At 40.2% G+C, this 23,701-nt stretch overlaps 1 protein-coding gene across 5 annotated transcripts in view; it reads left to right on the top strand.

The window, feature by feature from the left end:
* Positions 1–23,701, top strand: part of GNAS (GNAS complex locus) — a 151,446-nt gene that overhangs the window by 124,280 nt on the left and 3,465 nt on the right. For all 5 annotated transcript variants that reach the window (XM_048074602.2, XM_066978201.1, XM_066978204.1 and 2 more), the window contains exons 6-11: positions 15,411–15,465; positions 18,254–18,327; positions 19,047–19,105; positions 20,942–21,062; positions 21,593–21,723; positions 22,751–22,818. In XM_048074602.2, coding sequence (XP_047930559.1) covers positions 15,411–15,465; positions 18,254–18,327; positions 19,047–19,105; positions 20,942–21,062; positions 21,593–21,723; positions 22,751–22,818 — 508 coding nt within the window. The remainder of the gene's footprint in view (positions 1–15,410; positions 15,466–18,253; positions 18,328–19,046; positions 19,106–20,941; positions 21,063–21,592; positions 21,724–22,750; positions 22,819–23,701) is intronic.

Below are 23,701 nucleotides of genomic sequence, written 5' to 3'. Positions count from 1 at the left end.
GTCTGCAGAAGCACTCCAGTTCTGCTCCCTTAAAAGCTACATTTAGATGCACTGTATAATCCTGGCATGATTGATTAGTGTCACAGATCTTTTTTTAATTTTCTCATCTGCTTGTTGGCAGTCTGTTCCTTGGACTTCCTGTGCATGTGCATTTATACAAAGAAGATAACTGCAGTTTTACAAGCTGAAGCTGTATGATCTAAACATGGGTGGCACAGGGGAAGGGAAAAGTGGCATGCTGAAAGCTCTGCACCTGTCACTAGTCTTGGCTATAACTATCGATACAGGGCAGCTAGCGTGTTCAAGATAATGCAAAAACCTCTTAGGCTGAAAGTTTTAGAAGAAAGAAGAGGAAATCACTGTATTTAATAGATGCATATTAGCTACTGTGTAATGTATCAGTTGCTGCACTTAGCCCCCCCCTTTTTTGTGGTGAATCTAATAATTTGCTGCTAAGCAGAGGAAGTGGAGTTAAAATGCTGTAGCACAATAAAAGCTGTATTTCACATATACGCGGTCTCTAAACATTATGACCACATGTAAGCAGGTGATGCAGTGCAGGTAATGGAAGAACACACCTACCTTTCTCCAGAACTACTGTGCTTTCTCGCCAGACTTTCTCCCAGTCTGACCCATCTGATCTGAGCCTCTTCCACCTTGCAGTCCTCGCTGCTGTTCTTAGTGCAAACCAGGAGCCGGAAGCTCTAATTATAGTAGTGCAGAACAAATGGAAATCCTGGAATTGTCTTCGGCACTTTAAATCACACAGCGTCTAGTTACAGGTATCAGAGCAATAGGTGAGCCAGCACAGCCCGGCTGGGTTGTGATCATTCCAGCACCGCTGCTGCGTGCCTCTGCTTCGTAGCACGCTTTGGAATTGCATATTTATTACCAAATCTGCAGGCTGTGAGTGTAAGGTGATCACTATGCTTCAGGCACGTATTTGAACCAAGGCTGCAACACTGAAGGGTGCTGTACATCCTTTAGTGCTGCCTTGCAATAAGACATTATAAGAGGATTCTTTATACAAAATAACAGACTTGATTAATATGCATAGCTTTATACGGGTGGCCAAAGCCCCAGCCTGGTTCTTGTATGTTGATGTGGGAATTAACAGTACATCTGGGGAAGAGGAATACCTTCTTAGTCCCCTTCTCGTCTTCTCCACTGCAGGAACTGAGCCCATGGTTTTTAGCATCCGTTTTTGTTCACTTCTTCCTGTGAGACTGTTTAAATGTTCCTTTCATGTAGAAGAGGAAATTTTTAATCCGTTAATAAATAATTTAGGTTTAAGATTTCAGCCATTTAAAATGCAAACATGAGACACTGCCCTCTGCAGACAAAGAGATTGTCAAGATGTGTGTGTGTTCTCTGCTGGGATCTTAGGGCTTTAATCCTGCTGTGGGATTTGACCTCTGGCAGCTCTGTGGAACCTGCGTGCACACCCTGGGCTCTCCGCTTTGGCTTCCCTTTCCCTCAGGTTCCCTGCTGCCCATCCGTGCCTGAGCTGAGGGGCTGGGGAGGGAGTCCACCCACTCGTGGTGCTAAAATGAGTTGTTATTCATAGCTTTGTGAGACTTTCTTTCCAGCGTAATAAAGTACTTAATGATGTCAACATACAGCAGCAGCACCGCAGTTTCAGAATTAATGCTCGCTGAGATGAAATTATTTTCCACCTCTCAGATGCGCTTGTTTCACACTCCCTACATAGGCAGGTAGACCTCACAGCACCATTTTGTACTTGCCTCAAGACCATAATGGCTAGAATCTTTTTTCCCCTTTATTCTGCCCATCGCCTGAGAAAAGAGGGGCTTACATTGGGGTTTCTGGACAGATGGGCAGTAATTTAGCAGAGGTTTGTTTGGTGTAACACAGAGCAGTGGTTCTTCTCAACCCCAGTGATAGAAGGGTGGGTTTTGGTTCTGCACTGCCCGGACGTGCAGAGAACCATTTCAGAAGAGGAAGATATAAAACTCGGAGCCCAGGCCTTTCTCAGGCCTTGGCCTCTCTAAAATCTCCCAGCAGGGCTGCCAGTTAGGGTGCTGAGACTGCAGCCATGGCTCGGAGGTGTCACTGAGCTGCCACCGGTAGCACCTTCTCAGCCTTAACGGTCTCAGTACAAGGTTCTGTTCCAAGACAGGTATCTATTTCCTAGTGATGGTTTTTAAAGTTACAATGCTTAAATATTTACATTCTATGAATATGGTTAGTAATTGTTCAGGTAATTACAATGTTTCTATTTAACTAACTAGATTCAATAAAACTAGCTTAAAAAAAAAATGTAAGTGAAACAACTGTATTACCACTTCCTCATTGTAACATCGCCCTAAGTTAGCTGCAGAAGAAGGTATTTTAAAAGTCCTTCAAAAATTTCCCTTCGCCTCCTTTTTCCTGTGCAGCTCGGTTTTGTACACGTGCCCCCGTCAGCCCCAGCTCTGCACACTGACTCCAGCACCGTCTCTGTTCCAGTGTCTGCAGCACCTGACTGCCCGGGCGTGAGTCAGTAGCTACAATAGGAAACCTCTCGGTGCCGAAACCAGCACACACCACTCTTGGCTGGCTAAGAGAGGAAACAGGCTACGGTTGTGCCTTGTCAGGGATTTTACCTTTCCTTCACACACTCTGATTCTGTGTTCTCTGTTGCTTTGTTCTTAAAAGCACGCGGGTTAGAAAAGTCCATGCTAAAAGTAACGTTTGCAAATGTTAAAATAGGTTTTGCAAAAAGAAAGTATATTCTACTTTCTGTTTTACAGACATTTTAATGATTAGAGCTTTTAACACCATTTTGAAGGTTTTTTATAGCTAGTTTGTTTTGGGAAATGAGATTTATAGGAGTTTATATTTTTATAATGATTAAAATTCTGCTTTAGGATAAACTGAGTAAAGTTAGCAGGTCTGTGGGGAAGAGAGGGGGAAGGACCACAATATTTTATGTAAATGATTCTAAAATGGCTTATCATGCTAAATTAATGCTGTTTGTGAGCCTTTTTAAAGCGGGGATATTCTGTGAGGTGTCGATGGAATTGGAAGCTTAAAAATGATAAATATGCAAATACCATTTGGGGAAATATTCCGTAGTCTTTGGCCATGTGTTGATGTTATCACAAACAGCATTTAAATGAGTGAAGGGTCTGTATTCGTTTTTCCTTTTAGGCATAGTGAAAGAGGAATCTGAACGTTTAAGCAAAGAGCAAAATAATGAAACAAGATGCCTGGCAGTTCTTGTTGTTTGATGCGTTAAAGTTATACGAGAATAGGCGAGGGCTGTACCTCTGCAGACGTGCGGTCACTCCCTGCCAGTGGCTTTCCCACAGAAGTACTGTGTTCACCTTCAGTGTTTGCCTTTGAATTTGGCATCGAGCTTGGTTTCTTGCTCCTTTTATCTGCCTGCATGTAATGCGTACCAGGGAGAGACGAGCACTTAAATTTGACTTCATTTTATTTTGTGGCAAAAGATATTTGCAGGGAATGATTTTCACAGTAGCCGAAGATCAATAACAGTATAGTCGTCAAAATTAACCGTATAACATTGCTGTGGTAGCTCTGTATCAACTGTTTGTTTTAAAATGAATTTTTTAAAGTACATCTGGTATTAAATTTCATGATCAAGTGAATGTTTCAAGAAGAAAGAAGGGTAACTCTATATTCCCCCTCACTTCAGTGCTGAGAGGTGCGCTCTTACAGATGCTGTAATACTAGATGCCAGTTTGTCTGCCTCCTTTTACAGAGGCCTGGAGTTGTTTTTCCCAAGTTCGAGAGAAAAAAAAAAAAAAGAAAGCATGCCCTGAGAAAAGTGAAAACTGAAATGTGAGCTGGGCAAATTGCTCCAACTGGCAAGTGCCGAGCAGGTACTGACAGGTAGCTCGGCGAAGGAGCTGCCCGCCGCCCCGGCCAGCAGCGCCTGGAGCGAGCATCACGTGCGGCGCTGGCACAGGGGAAATGGAAGGTTTGAGCTTCCCGTGAGCAGGGTAACTGTCAACATTCCTGCATTGTTGCAGCAGAACCTAACTTCCTAAAATACAGAGCAAAAAGCTCTCGGTTGTGATAGTGCTTAAGTAGGCAAAATTCCAGTGTTGGACTGTATTCTTGCATGTTAAGTGCAGCGAAGTGTTTCTCTGAAGACCTTTGTACAAGTATATTTAAATAAGGCAGCGAAGTCTGCCCTCAGAACAGCGCTCGTTTGTCCTCCCATTGTTCTGGGCTCATCTGGGGCCCATATTCATCCTCTGCAGTATAACTGCTTCCCTGGTTCCTGCGGAAACTCAATCCTGGGAGCAAAATTCCTTTTCTGTCGAGTAAGATCGTATCATCTCCCTCTAGCTCCTTTTCTGAAATCTCTGTTAAAAATGGTGGTGCCTGGTTGTAGATGTTTGGAAGCTGAGGAAGCACCTGGTTTTGTATTTGCAGCACTTAGGGCTCAGAGTATACTAACAACACGAGCAGAAGAACGTAGGGGCTGTCTGATTTGATTTGTCTGGTTTTGCAGGTATCTCCATTTCTTCAAATGGGAAAACCAAGTGGGGTTTTAGTGCATTAATTCTTCTAGCATCTGAAAGACATGGGGCAAATACCAATTGAAAATGCTTGTAAAGCATTTTGTGGTCTTCAGCACAGACCTATTTCAACTCTGGTTTGGTTTTTTTTGACATATATTTTTGTTTGTTTGTTAACTTTCTGGCTATCCTTTTCCATCACAGTCAATGAGAGTACGCTTCTACCAACACCGTCCCAGTGGAAGGAAAGCACTGGGGTTTCGCTGAAATGATGCTCTTGTTGCAGACACCACCAGCTTTTTACCCTTTCAGACCTTTTTCAGTCTACCCTATTTTCCCATTGCCTGATCTAGGTAGCGTTAGTGCTTCATTGGAGACCAGCTTTTCAGCCAGTCTTCTGAGCATTGCTCGTGCCTGCATCTCATACTATAAAGTAACAGCTGTCCCATTTGTCTGAATTTTCAGCTTTCTACATGAAAAATGCAAAAGATTGAAGCACTGTATTTTGTGCAAGATAAATTTGTCCCCAAAGGATCCTGTTTTGTTGTTGTTAATATTGTTTGCTAGAAATCCCGATGTCACTAATTTTGTTGGAAATTTTCAATTTTAAAATTTTATATATGTGATGGTCTTTATCAACTGAATGCAATTCTACTGATTTGATGGCACTGGAGGGAGCTAAAGACCATAAGGACAAGGTTCCATGTAAATACTTTGTTGAAACACAATGAAAGGATATCCGATTAGGCTCACCTGTCTTAATTACAGCAGCCTACAGTAGGGGACAGATTTCTGGAAATTGCATAGGTCATTGTCATATTAGAAATGAAATCTGAAATGGAAGCAACTCAAATATAGTGGGGGGCTTTCAAACAAAGTTGTGTTCTGTAAAGGCACTCTGTAGTATCATTTAAAATTATTCCCATTGATTTTTGCTTAAATGATTTTGCCTAAACAGTTTCCTTAGTCCGAGTTAGCGTGAACTATTTTCAAACCTGTACAAGAAGGTCTGTTCCATACTGTACCAGATTCTTTTAATTTGGCTTTTAGAAATTAATAAGTTTAAAATATCCCTCTGTGTTCAGCCCCCACTGTGCATTGGAGTAAAGCAGTCTGTGTTGTTGGTTTCTTCTGCTGTGTTTGGATTTGGTCTGTCACCTTAGTCTACAATTAAAAACAGCTTACAGCAGAAAATCACTGACCTTGTTTGTAGCTAAAGACCTTTTTCTACCTTCCAGAAAACAGGCACAACAAAAATATATTTAGATTATGGATATTTAAGGTGGGGAATTTAATGGGAGAGACATTCACAGTCAACCATACTGGATTTCTCATTATTCCAGCTTGGTGACTTTATTGATAGCTTTAAGAAAAAAAAAAAGGAAACAATTTATTTTCTTACAATTAGGTATTACCCTTATCTTTCCTTCCTTGTGTAAAGTTAAAAATCACAGACTTACATGTTCATAGCCCTTCAGGAAATAACAGATAAAGGTGCAGAACTTGGAGTGCCGAGGAGTTTGGTTCTGCAGGATGATGGTCTTGGAGGGTCTCACAAGGTTAAAACCAGTTTAAAGGGCAGGAAAGGCAGGAATTGCTTCAGGTAAGTCCCAGGCACAGCTTTGTGCCCTTGGCAGCCCAGGCACTGCACTGCAGCTCCCACGTTCTCCATCCCTGGTACCCTGGCGGTGCAGGGCCTGATGTCCTTCAGAGATCCCCAGGCTGAGCCCGCCATCTCCCTTTCGTTCAGTTTCCAGTAATGCATGAATTGTTCAGAGATAACTGGTGCTTTGCCTCCTGATTAATTCAGTTCTTGTTTTCTTTTGAACACCGATCCGTAAATACAGATAGGTGGAAATGGCAACAGGCAAGCAAATTTGTTTCGAACTGTAAAGAAGGGCTAACATCCCCGTGTTTAAAGCAATCCATTTGTCATGGTTTGCAACAAACAGGATCGCCGGTTAGGTCCGAGTCTCTCATTGCTCTGGCCCACTAAAATTTGGGAAGAAAAGTTGTAGAAGAGGTGCAGAAAGGGAAGAAGGGAAGTGAATTGAGAAATTTTGTTGTGTGAATGTTTAGTGGCTTCTTTCCCTTGTTTGTTTTTTGTCGTCTTTGGCAGCCTTTTTTTTTTTCTTCTCCCCTCAAAGAAAGCAGAAGCTAATAGGGATTGCACCATGTTCCTCCCCACTCCCTAGCCGTGTTTCCGCCCCGGGCTTGCCCTGGGATCAAATCCTGGCACAGTGATCTCATTCATACCGTTACCTTTCATTTCTGGACCCAACCTGAGGCTTGGATCAGCTTAAGTTTCCTCCCGGCACGGTGAAGTAATGTGGTGGGGCGGGGTGAGGGGCTGTTGTGAAGCTATGTGACATATACAGGCTTGTATCGCGGGGTGCGCCTTGGGGGCATACGGGAGTAAGTTGTTTTTAACCGGTCTGTTGGTAGTCGTGAGAGGGCGAAAATACCTCTTTTACAGGTTTGAGAAGTACAAGTGAGGGCAGCCGGAAAGGGCTTCAGATTTGGGGCTTGTTTCGCGTATTGCTGTGGGGAAGCGATGGGGAGGGGGGTCGTGTGTAAAGCACCCAGCAGCGGTGTGGGGCAGAGCGTGCCCTCGGCTAGTGGAAGCGTAGGGAGGAGATGTCCCCCGGCCCTCGCTGCGGGAAGGGTCAGCAGCCCCAAGGCGAGGTGAGGAGCGGGCAGGCGCTGCCCGGCCCCTCCAAGCGGCCAGGTCAGGCCCCAGGCGGTGCTTTCTGTTTGCCAGCCCTCTGCCTCGCTCTCCCCTCTCCCCCCTACAAAACCAGGAGGTTCGTTCGTTGTGTGACACAGAGAGAGCCATCTCATAATTATTTATGAATTTGCTTTCTTTAAGAAGAAATACATACGTACTGTTCTTTTTTATATCGTTTAAATCCAAACATGCAGCTGATTATAGGCTCTTAAACTAGCTTGGAGTATCTTTATAAAAACCAATAAATTCTGAATCGCATTACATTACATGTTATAAAGTACGTTTTCCAGAAGTATTTCTGTGAAAACTGCTGTTTTCTGAAATATACATTGTTCGGCTGGCAAATGAGCAAGCTGGATGTGGTGAACGGAAGGGGGAAGGGAAGGGAAGTTTACATACAGATTTGAGCCTGGATGGAAGTTACTCTACAATTTTTAGAAATGAAAATATCCATGTAGGGACCTAAAGGAATCCTGTGGGCTGATGGTGCAGTTTGTGTTGAATGCGTGCACTGGTGCCTTTATGGCATACGGAAGATATTTCACTGTGGCTTCAATGCTTATTATAGTCGCAGTATTTTGATTACCATCTGTAGTCTCTATTGGCTTCTGATAGAGCAGCGAAGATTTTATATTTTGAGAGTTGTGCTCGCTGTGTTATATCACACTGACTACTATTTCCCGTGTCTGAAATTGCCAAGCCGTACAACTTCAGTCTTATTCCTGAACCGTTGCTTTCATACGCTGCAGAAAATATTGAGTCTCCCGATTATACAAATGTCTACTGTTGGGTAATATTGACAAATACGCTGAATAACATTTTTGACATAACATTCTGTTCCCACACAGATAATTTGGATGTAATTGAATGGGTTGATCAAGAGTCTGGGCTAAAAATACTTCATTTTCTCACCCACCGAGGGAAAGCAAGCGCTCGTTCGAAAGGCAGTTCTGCCGAGCGGGGCCGCGGAGCAGGGGCCGGCTCGCGCCGCGCCTCGCCGACCTCCGAAGACAAGGCCCGGGGCTGCCCGGGGCGCGGATCCCTCGCTCTGTAACCTCCTGGTCGCGGCCGTGCCGTGTCCAGGCGAGGAGCGGAGCTGTGTGCCTGCGGCCTGGGGTACGGCTGTGCTGCGGCACGCAACCGCAGCCCTCCGGCTCCGGCCAGGGCGCCTGCCGGCTTCACACGAGCACCGAGCCACGCTGAGGGCAAAATCCTACAGAAACAGTCAGAGGGGGGACTCGTGAGGATCTCTTCTCTTCAGCTTTGCCTTATTTTAATGGCCTCCCGGGCACAGCGCTGCACTGTGAGGGGTTCGGAAGCGGTACGGCTCTGCTGCAGACTAGGGGAGAAGAAGGAGAACTGGAAAGGAGGGAAGGGCCGAGCGGTGGGCCCGCCGTGAGGGGCCGCGGGGCCTCGTCCCGGCCCGCCGCCCCTCGGCCCTCGTGCTGGGGAGCGACGGGGCTCGCTCCCCTGCCTGCCGCCCGTCCCCGGGCGCGGGCCGAGCCGCATTGTACCTTTCCAGCCTTTGAAAACCGCCTGTGCCTATTTTTATTTGTCGAGCTGGGGCTGGGCTGGCCCCGTTCCAGATGTGTCTCACAAGATTTGGTGCTGATGAGCTATTTATAGAGCTGTGGTTCCATTGTCATGGCAACCGTGCTAGAGGCCAAGGCGGCTGGGAGCTATTTCTGGACTTGTGCTGTAATGTAAAACTGATTGGGAAAGTTAGTGCATCCTCTAAGCCAGACTAACTTTAGACAGGCAAAGAGGGAAAAAAAAAAAAAAGAGACAACTACGATTGCTTTAAATAGATTTTCCTTTTCTCCTACCTTTTCCCCATTTGCGCTTTTCGGTCGCCAGCGATTTTGGAAGGCAGGCTTTGCTTTCGCCGGGGTTTCTCTGAAACTCATTCATGCCTCGCGGCCTCCGGGAGCCCTACGCTGCTTTAATGAGGCAGCTTGGGAAGCGGGGCGCGTAACCGGCCTTGTTTTTAGGGCAAGGTTTGTATTTCGTGGCAACGCGAAACTACGGGGCTTTGCTGCTCGGTCGGTTGGGTGCGTTTAGGGGTTTTTGCAATAGTTGCGCTTCTTTATCCCCCCTAGTTTTAATATTCTATTTTTTATGTGTGCTTCATGTTCTCCACACCATATAAGGAACTGTAACCTTGATTACCACAAGATGATTCCAAATATATGGAGTCATACTTTTCAGCTTTCTCATTATTTGCTTCAAAATGAGAGCCATGGTGCCCCTCCGCCTCCAAGCGGCTGGAATGCGGCAGGTTCAGGCGCTGCGCTGGGCTGGGGCCACGTGAATGCTCTCCACTAGTCCATTCGGAGCTTCACCTCTTCCTTAAACCCCTTCTGTGTGCCTTGCGACTTCGGTAAGGAAGTCCCAATAACCGGTTGACCTGAAGCTGGAAATAAAAAATATTTGCAACTTCTTGGGAAACTTTTCTGAAGAGTTGCCTTTGGGCTTGTATCTGCTGGAGCCTTGTACTACGAATCAGAGTCCATTTGCAATATAAATCTGGTTTCGAATGGTGTCCTTATGTCTGAGAGCTGCCACGCAGAATTTCATTACGAGAACAACGTATCAGAGATATTTTTACATGCGATAACAGTGCTCTCGCAGTTACACCAGTCGTGTTTGTTACAGTACTGGCTGTATGTGCCTGTCTCAAAAGGCTGTGATTTCTTAATTTTCTTTGGGAAGTGGTTAAAGTAATTGCAAAAGTTTTGATGGAGTTTTTTTTTTTTCCTCCCCTTATCTAGTTTTGCTTAGGGGAAAAAAGAGCTGTGCCTTTCTGAGCGTTTTAAATTACCCAGGAACGCGTTCGTGGCATGCCTTCTACCAGCACCTAAACAGCAAACGTTGCAGCTTTGCAGATCATAGCAAGTACCAGTGTAGCTTTAAAACCAAAGAAAGTCTATTAATGCCCCAATATTAATTTTAACTGCATTTTGAGGAAAAACCTGACAAGTTTGGTTTCATGTAACGTCCATGTTTGCAGGATACCATAAATGCTAGCAGATCAAATGTTTGCTTGTTTTATTTACATTGTTCCTGCAACTCTACCTGCTTTTCTGCTTCTCTTACAAAATAAATCAGCTGAAATGTAGAAGAAATCTTTACGACCAGTTTAAGAAGCAGGACTTTTCTCCCTTAATACCCTGCTTGCTCCCAGGAGTGGCAGGAACGTACAGAACTGAGGGGCAGTCGAGGTGGCCGTGCACGCTTGCAAAGGAAAATAAACCCGCTGCCCTGGGCTTGCGGGCAGCACGTTGGTCTGCATGGGCAGCCATGGGTTTGACGCTGTAGCAGACCTGACTTTCCAGGGTTTGGAAAACGCCTCTGTATTATTACTTTTTTTTTTTTTTTAGCTGTGTTCAAGTTACAGTACATACATCACGTATTTCTCGGCTTGAATACCCTTTTAAAGAGAGTATTATATCTTTGTACTAATCCTGTGACTCTGGCTTCTACATGGACAAAACAGCTGAAGAAAGACTTTATCAAACAGTTAACTATTTAGCTCTTAGAAAGCCTTTCCTGAATAGCATGAAGGATTACGGCAAAGACTAAAAAGGGAGTGAAGCAGAACTAAAGCACGATCTGTTCAGAGAAATTAAAAGCACATTATTATTTATAAACACTATTAATGTTAAATTGTATTAAATTTTAGTTTAAAAACTCCCTTGGAGAGCATGGAGTCATTTTTGTAGTCCCTGACAGGGTATTAATAAATAATAAAAATTTCTGGGCATTTGCACAGTTTACTCTTTAGGAAGATGAGCAAACAAATATTAATTTCAGACACAGAAACGTGAATTGTGAAGACTGCTTTAAAGGTGATCGGGGTAGATACAAGTGTGGTTAATTCTTAGTAATATCTTGATAAAAACACATGACTCAGAGGAAATGAAAATTCCATTTCCACTGACTCGAGGGACTCTGGGCAATTAACGTACTCCTCATGTGCCTCGATTTTTTTCCCTACCTTTAAAACAAGGTTAATAAAAGGTGTGTATTTCAGGATGTGGTGGCAGAGACAGGAAATGCAGCGTGAATGGAGGCAGGCAGGACTTGTGAGCATGATTTACTGTCTGTAAAATACCTCGAGGCTTTCAGAGGCAAGAAACTTCACAAAGTTCCCGTACTAGTGTTGAAGGAGCTGAGTTACAAACAAATGTATTTAGTTGGGACTGAATTTTTGAATTCTTGATGTGCAGCATCTTACCAATGCTGAAGATGAGATCTTAGTATGCCATAAGAGAGAGACATTTTGTATACAAATTCAGGTTATGACTTGACAGAAAAAAAAAAGCTAATGGGAATAGAGCTTTTCAAACACAGGTAAGCTGTCAGTTTGAAGAGCCCTTTGCAGTGTTACTGTAGATTGAAAACAAAAGCTTGTCTTGATAGAGCAGGTTTTTTTTCTTGCCTGTCAACCATTTCGTCAAATCACAAAGACTAAAATTTCAAGTTACTGTTTATTGAAAAGACAGTCAGGAAATGCTTAAGGAAAGGCAGCCCGATTTCCCCTCCCCGTTTTTCCCCAAATGGTGAAGTTGTGCTGTTTGTTGAGGTGGAGGCTTTAATGTGTTGCATACCTTTAAGTGGAGACAGCAGTTGTTAGCCTTGCAGCAGCATTGCTCGTTCAGTAAATTCCCCCCAAAGAGGAATAAAGCAAAACCAGAGCAGTTATTTCTGTATGACAGAAGAACTCCAGAACTAATCAGAAATTTGCATACATCTCGATGTGAAAATTGAGACACGATTTTGGCATAATAGGCTTGCTAAAAAACTGGGAAAGAATTGGGGTTACGTGTATGACTTAAGTTGTGGGGGAGCTAAAGAAAGCTTCTGTGTGTCTGCATGAAATCTGCTTTCTAAGTACACCCCTTGCTGTTAAAGAAACTGGATTCTTCTCAAAGATGTGTTTAAAACATTTCACATGCATTTTTCCTTCCCCAAGCTGAGGAAAGGAATCCAAGAATAAAGTGCGTTTTTTTATTTCAGATCGTTTAAATTTTTTATTAATACCTTGCATTTTAATATCCTAGGGACACATCTGCTGCTGTCCTGGAGATGCTTCTTCGCCAGCATTGCTGTTTGCAAATGACCTAAAATCTTTTATTTATTTTTTTAATGTGTCATAGCAACGTAGCAGTATTTTTTTTAATAAATAATACAGGCAAAAGTGCCTTATACCGAGTGACAGCATTTTGCAGAGCAATAGCTGTTATTTAGTCATGTCCAGAATTTGGCCCTAAGTGAGAATTGGCAGCAATGCTGAATGGATGATTTGCTTTCTGGAAAATAGCTTTCCCATATAATCTCTGGGAAAATTTTACAGAAGAAAAAAAAACTGACTTTGTAACTTAGTGCAAAACTTACTCTGTCTAAAATTTGGGTTCGTGGTTTGAGAGTTTTATTTGAATTATTTCGCCAGTCATTTTTTTTTTCCGTCTCCCCGTGAAATTCATTGCTGCCATAGCAGATGGGCATATCTCCAATAGACTTAGAACAATCTAACAGCAGTGAGTTCAGCACACAAGGTAGTACTGAAATGGCCTCACTTGTGTTTTGGGTAGAGTATAACAAGAACTAAAAATAAAAATTAATGATGGTGAATTTGTTTTCATTTTGAATTAAGCTTTGTTCTCACCTCACTTGATTATTAGTTCCATTTACTGGATAAATTATTTGGTCTGGACGAACAATGACACAGACCTCTCTGAACATAGTGTATTGAACTTTTCTGAACTCTCATGTTTCTGCTATTGCTCCTTATTTTAGACCACATTTATTTTGAAGATGTTCAATTGAAAGAATGATACATGTTTTTTTTTAATGGTTGTGCAAAAGATCAAACTGTTTTTCATGTCTTTAGCCCATTCTAAAGTTGGTAGAGCAGACTTTTATGAAAAGGGATATATGCACAGGAGGAAATCCTCATTTAACATGCTGCTTTGCTCCATTTTCCTTAAAATGCCACTGGAAGCAGCGTAGGTTTTCTGGTTACTATCACACAGTGAAAGACTTTCTTCTTGAACTCGTATTGTTACGAGTATCAGATGTTAGTGAACATTGGAACTTATCTGGGGGGGAAGAAGAAATGTTTATTCCATTTGAACTTGTTTTACCTGGCATGAACGTTGCTATTGGAATTCATCTCAAGTACAGTACTGCTGCTCCTATGTGGCTGATGTTTTTCAAGGAAATCATAGGCCTAAAAATAGTCTGCATAAACAACAGTAAGAGGTTTGTACTTTCAGTTCCAGGTTGTAGCAATATCTTGTTGTTATTTTCTAATTGTCAGTTTCCAAAATCCATTAAGCTGATTAGCGGTGTGTTTAAATGTGGAACCTTGCATGAAATGTTATGCTCAGATAAATTCAGTAGAGAAAGGCTGGGACATCGTAGTATTCACTTTAAAATCTTTATGAACGTGTTATGTTCTGAACATTTTTCAAGCATCCTCCAACTTGTGAAATCACCATGTGATTCCGAGACTGGTGTTAAGAGAGCCCTTTATAATGTGCAAGCATTTGTGCTAGTTGGAATTCATGGTTGTCATCCCTATTTAACATCCCCTGCATACGGAACAAAAAGCTTTACTTCTTTTCCTAAGGGTTAAAAAGAAGAGGGTATTATTTACCAGCTTGGAAGAGATGAGGAAAAACTCCAGCTTGTAAATTGCACTACATATTTGGTGATCAGTTTTACCTGTCTGTGTCCACATCATCTTTCATGACAGAAATTGAACTTTACACCTTACTTTTTTAATAGTATGTTTGTTAAGATACATTTTGATGTGTTTTAAATTCAGCAATTCCGACTAAACAAAAGTTATTTTTCATTTGTCTCTGAAACAAGAAGGTAATCTAGTTCCTGGCAAAAATGCCTTTACCCTGAAGCCACTGTTAAAACATTCAATTGTTTTTCCCCTTCCCCTGCACTGCATCTTGTGTATTAGAGAGTCGTTTGGAAGTAGGGGCTGAAACAGAGGGCTAAGACCTTATCCGATTTTAATGGCATTTTGGTTTCTGATCTGTGAAACTGGGACTTTGCTACCTTTTTCCCCCTTGAAATCGTTGAGCATGACCATAGTTAATGCAGTTTCAGCGTCCCTTTCTATGAATAGGAATCAGAAGGGAAAACTCATCTTTTCACTGTGATTTCTGCTTCGTAAGGAGAAGAATTCATGCACAGGAGTTTAAAATGAAACTTAATCAGTCTTAAAACCAATATATTTTAATCATTTTAATCATTAATGTTACCAGTAGAGTTAACTGTAGAAGCATTTTGAGGTCTCCTACTAGTACAAAAATAAAAGGTGTCAGGGTCCTGCGTAACCCTGATGCATATGTGATATTAAACAAGGTGGTCAGAGTGATTATAGCGTAACATCTGTGTTCTGAAACTTGGTTTTCTATGTCTTTGAGTCTTGTAGTAACAGCACAGTAAAACAAGTTGGTTCCTTGAGATTTTTGCCCTTTGAGTTAAAGTGAAAGATAATTAGGTTACAGCAAGTTGGCAAAAACGTTTTAAAGACTCCAAGATAGCTTTTTTAACTAATGCCTAATGAATTTGAATAAAATAAACATTTTTATACCTACTTTATAACTGTGCCTACTAGGACTACTTCTTCAGAAAGTAAACTGAAAAGCTTTTCCAACAGGTGACAACAAAATCAGTGTTCCCTTACACTTTACTGAACTTGCAATGAAATCAGTTTAGGGATTTAATTTATTAAAAGACATAGTGACTATACATTTATTTGTAAAAATATTCATCTTACTTTCTGGAATATTACATGTAGGCTGTTTATTTGTCACTGTTTTACTGTTAGCAGGAGCAGACTGTGCTGTACGGTTTCTGTAATATCACCCAAGTTAAACTACGTGCGTGTTTGCTGCCGGAGGGAGCGGAGTGGGAGGGGGCTGGAATGAGATGAGCAGACTTGCTGAATAAAACTTGGGAATTTGGCCCTCTGCTGGGTGCTGCTGGGAGATGCACAATTTAAATGCTAGCACACGTATGTTCAGCAATTTACATGCATTCAACACTTCGTGAATCTGAATGCATTAAAACTTACCAACTGTTACTTGGGAGCTGTCAGTTAATTAAGTACCAGGAAGTTTGTCTAATTTGAGAATGACAAGTTATTCTTTTTTTTTTCCTAGTTTTCTAGACAAGATTGACATAGTCAAACAAAATGAGTATACACCGTCTGACCAGGTAGGTTAAACTTATTAAAAATTACACAACTTACCTGCACCCTCTGTCTCTGTATCTCTAATTATCCAATTGCTATTTGTGGCACTAATGTAGGTATTACCATGCACTGAACAAATATAATATTCCAGTAAAAATGACTTTGACATTTGGATTGTGGTCATGGTCATGCGTATACGTGTACTGTGAAATGAAAATCTGTCTAGATGTAAGACATGTTATACTTCTGCAACACAAAAATTCAGGTATTTGAATAAGTAATTTCTAATGTTCTGCCTTCCTTGCTGAATAACTGCTATGTGCTTCCTTTGATGCAAAGTTGGTTGGTATCTTCTCAGCCCCAATGGCTCCTTCTGTGTGCCAGATTTCCAGAAAAGCAGGAAGACACATTATTCACAATTAAAAATAATGGTGTATTCCTTTTCATATGTGCTTCCTGATAAATAGAAGGACTGGCAACATAAATAGCAAGAGAGTTTTCCAGGTACGAGTATGTCAATACATCTTTTTCTGCAGGATAGATTCTTCTTAGGAATGGTACATCTTGTAATTAAAGACAATTTCAAATAAGACAAACTTTCTTTACAAATTAGACTCATTTTCTAATTAGGATCAGTGCATTCACTGAGCCAACAGTAAATACTGTATGTTCAAAACTAGCAGATTATCCTATTTTTACCACTCACTAGAAGGACCCAGATGGCATTTTAGTGAGACCATGTGCAGGTCTGGCCTTGTGGCTGGACTGCAGACTCTACAGTTATATTTCAAGGAGCAGAAATGTCCATCTGATGTACAGTGGAAAGGGCACATTTTGCAAGATCCTGTTTACCTTCAGGGAAGATCAGCTTTTTGAGTTACTAAATAACATACTTGAAAATAGGCTTTCCTGAATGCAGATAGAAATCTGAGTTTTAATTCTTTCTTAGTGTTATCTAGCTCTTACTTGCAGAAAGCATGGTAAATCTAAGCATGCTCCATATTCTTACTCATGTAGAACTTGGTGAATTTCACCTCACAATGAAATGACTCCACAGGCTTTAATAGAAAAGGGATATTGTAAAAATGGCCATGTTAGAAGTTTTTATTTTGTATCAGAATGGGAATTGTAGTCTTCATTTTGTTACGGAGAATTTGAGGATCTTCTTTAAGACCAAGTCTCTAGTCCAAAATCATGTGCATATTCCTAACTTTCTGCCCATAAAAGAAATGCAACTAAGCATATAGTGTACTCTTGTAGGATAAATAGCCAAAGACGATGTTAATATCCCGAAATTTAGCAGACAATATCAATGAGGAAAATTACTTAACTACTTACCTAAATAAAACAATCCTACTTTTACTTTTGTAAGTAACAGAAAGAACAACACCTTATGGTCCTTCTCTTGGGCCACTGACTGCATTCTATCTCCACACAAACTTTTGGTAAAACAGGCCCACGTGGATTATCCTCTGGGGTATTATGTGTTTGTCCTAAAAACTATTGAGTATAATATTTGAATTGTTTCCTTTTTTTTTTTCTTGAGAAGAGTAGGGTTTTGTTTTGTTTTTTTTCTGTCACACTTTTATTGACTTCTAGGGATGCAGAGCTCCTGAGAACCCAGTTTTCCAAGCTTGTTTCTGTATATCGAGCATTAGAGTTTTCAAATTATTTCAAACACACGGACCAAGTTAGAACAATGTTTAAATGTATACATCTTTCAATATGAGTATTTAAAATACCCAGTCAACAATAATTCGGTATCAGACAACTGATGTTAAAATGTAGCCACTTAGTTTAATGATTGAACAGTGTTGTATAACCTTTGGATTTTCTGTGGATTGGGCTTTCCCTGGCCAGTTTGGTTCTTATATAGTAGGAGCATACCTTGTAGCGTGCATGTAAATTTTTTTGCAGTTTGTTCCATTTGTATGATCTTGTCTATGTTCTGCAAATGTTACAATTTAGCTGCTATTTAGATCTCCTGGGAAGAACACCAAAACTTCAAGTCCTAAATTACAAAACCTTTAATTGAATTCGAAGTGGTATTTGGTAGTAAGTTACAGTTGGACTGTGACTTGAACCTGAAGCGTATGCAAAGTAGGTTCTGCAGGCAGATGTTACTTACCTGCGTATGGCTGTTGCTGCTTTGCAGTAGACACTAATAAATTCCAATATAGTTGTTTTTTAACAGTTCTGTAGCTCTTACAAGCATTTCAATTTTTTGTAGCTCTCAAGTTATTGTTTTTGTCTTTACAGGAAATATGAAATTTTATCTTTGAAAAAACTCGTTCTTATAAGATCTAAGTGGTTGAGTTTGTAGTTCTTTAAGGGGGAGAAAAAAAATAAAAAGGAAAAGCCTGAGACTTCAACGCTCCTTTCAATAGCCAAGCACTGAGTAGCTGGGGGGAGAGACCTGTCTTCTGGGGTTGGGAATTGGTTGGCAGTTGCTTAAAGGTCCTATTGTGTGCCACAATCCCACTGAATTCAGTGAAGGCAGATCTCCAGTGATGATTCTGCACTGTTCTGAGCTCTTGCATTTGCTGTGAGTGGCTTTTAAATGTTTCCTTCTCTTCCAAGCTTGGCACTTGCAACTTGCTTGTGAGAATATATGTGCTTTTCAAGTTGAGCACACATATATTTGTGTGCACATTTTCAAGATTAGAAACTTAAATACAGCTTGATGGTGCTCTTTTCTCTGTTTTTGTAGCACACTCTCAGCACTAAGTAAAAGGTTTTTCTTGCTGTTGCTGGATATGTGAAGAATTATAAAGTATGTGCTGAATCAGTGACTTTTCCTTTATGCTATAGGATCTTCTCAGATGCAGAGTTTTGACATCAGGAATTTTTGAAACCAAATTTCAGGTGGACAAAGTAAATTTTCAGTAAGTATATCCTCCTTTTTTTTTTTCCTTTTTTTTCTCTTCTTAATACAGTATAGACAAGAACGAGGCTAAATTGGAGGAAAGAATACCATGTAATCCTTGAGACTATTTTTGTATTTCTCAAGTTGATGTTTAATTGAAAGCAAGTGTTTTCTGATCTTTGAATTTAGTAGACGTATTTTAAAAAGAAATTCAAATTGGCATGCAATTTTCTGCTTTCATTTTAGGCGACAAAGAACAAAATATTTTTAATGTTTTTACTAATGCCTTTTCTATTTGATTCAGTGCAGTTTTATATAGTGAAATATTTTACCAAAAGCTTTGTACAATACCTAATAGCAGAACATATATGCCCTCTTTATTCTGTGTACAGTTTAGAAAGATTGTTTGACCTGTGATACTTCTTTCAGCAAATGACTTGTTGCAGGACCTTTTTTTTTTTATGTTGTCTTAATTTGTAAGGGTGAAAATGAATTTGCAATGTGCATGCACCAGAATTTCTTACTCTTTATTTGTAGGTGTTGGTGGGAGCAAACAATTGCGTTTTGTAATGAAAGCCCTGCTTGCATATGTCAGTGGACTGTTACCTGTTAAGGTTCTCAGAATCCTCAATTTCTTTTAGCTTCTAGGACATGGAAGTCCTAAAATTTCTTACGTGTTCTGTTTGCATTTGGGTGGGGGGAAGTATTGGGACTCATTTTATGCTTTTTTTTTCTTAGTATGTTTGATGTTGGAGGACAACGAGATGAACGCCGAAAATGGATCCAGTGTTTTAATGGTATGATTAGAATTTGTTTTATAAAACAGTTATCCACAAAATCTTCATGTGCACTCTTAGATTATCACCTTGTGAAAGCTATCATCTTTTCCACGTAGCTTGGTAAGGAATTCTCTAAACAGTCACACTGGATGGAATTTTTCTTGTCACGTAAACTTCCCTAACTGTGGTCTTTAGGGAGAATGTCGGTGGAAAGGTATTAAAGCTTGGTAACTTTACAGTTTGTTGATCTTCTTCAGCTTCCCTCGCTTCATTTAAGTAGTTCTTTTGTTGGAGTGTTTGTGCATTATTTGTCAGCCGAGTGAGACGGAGATTCTGCCTTCAAAGTGAAGGTTTACATGTGTTCGTGCATATATAACAAGTACAATTACAATATAATTAACGTAGGTATGAAATCAGAATGTCATAGTATTGTGCATAATTGCATCCCCGTTGTTAGGTCATGGGTGCCTCTTTCCAAATCAGAATCAACACTCTCATGTTGTAAGAGGTTGTAGGGAAAATTTGTCTTTTTAGACACCGTGTAGCACATGGGAAGCAAAACACTAGAGTATTGTGTAGTGTAGCCCCAAAATAACCCTTGTGAAAAAATTATGATGAAGTTTACAAATCTGCACCTTTGTAGGGAGCCACGCATGTTTTGTCATTTCTTGAAAAACAGACATAAGGGGAAGGTCCTTGCTGAAAACATAAATAAATACCCTCAGTTAAATAACCTGCTAGTTTCCTTAGAATGCTAACACAGCACCAAACTAGAAATGGGTAAGGCCTGAAATCTGTGCAAGTATTCTGTGAGCTCCAGAGTCTGAGTAGTGATGTTCCAGTCTGTTTATTTTAGATGATTATATTCTTAACTCCCGTACAGTTTAAATTAGATAGCTTTGTATGTATCTTAAAGTGTTGCTTGTATTTCACTCTGCGTTTCTGCTTAGATTTGAAAACTTTCTACATACAAGTTTTCTTACAGTTAGAGTTGGTGAAAAATATTTTCTTCTTTTTCTCTGTTGTTTGGACAAAATATTTACAAAGCTATGCAAAAGTCTGTCTTTTTCTAGACAAGTTATAATGAGATCCTACAGCAGAGATAAGGTGGAAGGCATCTTAGAACTCATTTCGCTGCAGTTGCTGTCAGAGTACCATCTGAACACTCTCAATATATGTTGAACTACCGTGCAATATTTTCGTCTGTGCTATTTATAACAGACTTGTTTGGTTTTTACCTCTGCTCCTTCCTTTTCCTGTTACCTCACGATCTGACTCATCTCTTCTGCTGTTGATGTCTGAGGCAGATGAGCTTGGAAGTCAGCATAAGAGGTCTGGAGCAGCACAGCCACACAGAAATCAGAATTCTGTTATCCTATGAATATGTCCCAAGACAGAGATCAGAGCCTTTGAGTACACTATACAATGAACCATGAATGTATAGCAACCTACTATTCTTCTTACTACTGTTCACACAGATCAAAAGTGCTGTTTTCCTGGGGTGCAGCCCCACTGGCCTCCGTGTCCTTTCCTGATTGCTCTGAATTGCTTTCTAAATTTCTGTACAGTTTTTTGAGTCTTCTTTAAATTATCTTACCTGCTTTCTTCAGTTTTTCTCTCTTGTTTCTGTTCCTTTCATTTCTATAGTTTCTTTCGTTGTTTCAGCTTCTGGTCTGTGGCCTGACTCTTTCCTATCACTAATGGTTTTTTTCAGTACTTAGAAAGTGTAGTCCATAGCTTTCCAGCCTGGTCTCTTAATAAAGCTGAAAGTTCAGCAGCTTTTGGCTGACCTCTAGATTTCTTGGATGTTTCTTCTGAAGTTTGGTATTAACTGACGGATATTTCTTGCTTTAGATGTGACTGCTATCATATTTGTGGTGGCCAGCAGTAGCTACAACATGGTTATACGAGAGGACAATCAGACCAATCGGCTTCAAGAAGCACTAAACCTCTTCAAGAGTATCTGGAACAACAGGTCTGTGAATTGAGGTTTCGTTGTTAATATCACATAAATCAGTAATCCAAGTGAAGACTTGTTACAGAGTAGCCTACATTATTTGCTTCTCCTCGCCATCCAAGCTAGTCTTTGATCACAGCTGTGTACTTTTTTCATTAATGGCTCATAGACTCATCTAGCTGAAGAACAGTCTGGAGAGTTACAAATTGGTAGCTGCCCTATAGAGGGTGAAGAAATTAAAGCAGTGGTAACCACTTTTTAATTTACTACTATAAGCTAACCTATTTGTTGTAGTTGGATTAACAGTAGAAAGTGGGCAAATTAAATTGCCCACATTAGAACCGTGTATACCAAACTCGGGGTGTGTACACCCTGAAATACACCACTGGATTAAGGTGTAAAAGAGAAACCTTTCACAATTATTATAGTGTGTCATATGAGTATGTTGTCTCCAGAACTAGATTATGTGTTAGTTTTGATGGTTTGTTTGTTTTAATAAATGATCCTAGCTATGCCATCTCAGAGTATCTGGCTTCAATTTTCTATAGGTGGCTACGGACCATTTCAGTAATTCTTTTCCTGAATAAACAAGATTTGCTAGCAGAGAAAGTTTTGGCAGGGAAATCTAAAATTGAAGACTACTTTCCAGAATTTGCTCGCTACACTACACCAGATGATGGTAAGATTTTTAAGTTTTATCAGTAATTTATCATTTTGTTATTAATCACTTTTTTATGTTTTGGTATTTTCAGCTAAGACTTGAAAACTCCAAGTATAAATAGTCCTCACTGTTTCTCAGCCAGCCAGTAATGTTAGTTTTAGAATGTGAGAGAATGGCACAAAGCTACACCGGGGAGGTTCAGGACATTAGGAAAAATTTCTTTACTGTGAGGTTTAGGCTTCCTTGAGAGGTGGTTGATGCCCCATGCATGGCAGTGTTTGAGAGGCATTTGGATAATGCTCTCAGTAATACTTTTTAACTTCAGGTTAGCCCCGAACTGATCAGGTAACTGGACTAGATGATCTTTGCAGGTCCCTTTTGAACTATTTCCCCTAACCATTCTATTCCATTTTAGGTATTAATAATGTGACAGTCCTCTTTTACGCATGTAATATATTAATGCCAAAATCCCATTTCTTTGCTGGTAGACTACAATACAGCTTATACTAATACTACTGGAGAGATGCTCTAGTAATCTTTAATGCATACCAACAGAACCACCTTTGACCCTCATGTCAGAGGTAGTTGCCACAAGTCAACAAACTGATCCTTTTTTTAAATAGAAGGCCTATAATGAAGGGCCTTCCTCACAGTACTGCGCAAATAAGTACATCTATACATGAATGGACCAGTAGTAAATATAGTATATTCATTTGTCATTACAGTTTATCTGTAACATCACTAGTACTGTTCCTAAGCTATTGCAGTGTGAGACGCAGTAGTCACAAGAGTGGACTCGTCTTTGTCATATTTACAGTCATTTTTCTTACCTGACAAATGTCTGATACTATGGACACTGTAATTCTCCTTTGTTCCACTGTAACCTTGCTGTTTTAAATATGTTATGCTTTGTTTTATCTTATAGTCAGTTTTGCAAAATACATTTCTATCACATATGAGCAGAAAACAGAGCAAGTTATGAATTTTAGGCGCTGTTGGCAAAAAACATCTGTTTTAATGAGATGCTTATTTTATTATTAATCAGCAATACCAGAGCCTGGTGAGGATCCCAGAGTTACAAGGGCCAAGTATTTTATTAGAGATGAGTTTCTTGTAAGTATTTCTTTTCCTTTGGTATTTCTTATGTGAGTCTTCTCAAATATAAGCTTGTAGGTACTTTTTAATATTGCAAAATGCTGCTATGTCTTGTGTAATTTATATTTAATGTCTGCACTGCATAAAACAGGTTTAAGAGCTTTACCACTGTTTGTTAGCTGCTCTTCAAATATGTTTGTTGACAGAGTATGTAATTAAATAGCAAAAGCATTGGTGAGAATTAAGGAACTTCAAATGAAGAATAATGAGTGAAACCTTGCTGCTGTTAATGGGGCCAGGCTTTTATTCCATATATCGTTTCTAAAGACAAAGACTAATGAAAATATTTATCATCTGCAAAATATTAATGTTCTTTTCTTGTTATCTTTTCCATTACTAGTCAGCTAAAGCCACACTAGACAGAGGATTTTTAAAGTATTATTAAATTTAGTTGTAATGGTGAGCATAGCAATGAAGTTACTGACTCGTTTTAAATTGGAACAAAACAAAATTTGAACAGAGGCTTTTTATAAGTGTAAAACAGGGCTAGAAAGCTTGTACAATGAGGCAAAATCCCACTTTCTATACAGACAAAATTCACTAAGGGTTGTGTGGCTAAATTTACCAAATGTGCATATAAGTAATAGAACTTCCATGAGCTCCATTTCCACTGTGGAATTCCCCCAAACTCAGTGACCTTCTCACCATGTAATTCCGATCATTTTAAATTCAATGTTTTAGCTGAGACAGTGAGAAATTGTGGACATTTTGCCACTTAGTTACACCTTTTGAAAGCTCAGCTTACACGTTCCTATCTTAACCTTCATTCATCTGAGGTCTGGGAACATGTTTTTAGTTTTCCCCAGCCTTATTGTAACCCAGTATCTCTCTATTACTTTTA

This window comes from Anser cygnoides, chromosome 16, assembly GCF_040182565.1.
Source record: "Anser cygnoides isolate HZ-2024a breed goose chromosome 16, Taihu_goose_T2T_genome, whole genome shotgun sequence".
Classification (NCBI taxonomy): Eukaryota; Metazoa; Chordata; class Aves; order Anseriformes; family Anatidae; genus Anser; species Anser cygnoides.
Note: the sequence above shows the minus strand (reverse complement) of the source record. Positions and strands in the feature narration are given on the sequence as shown.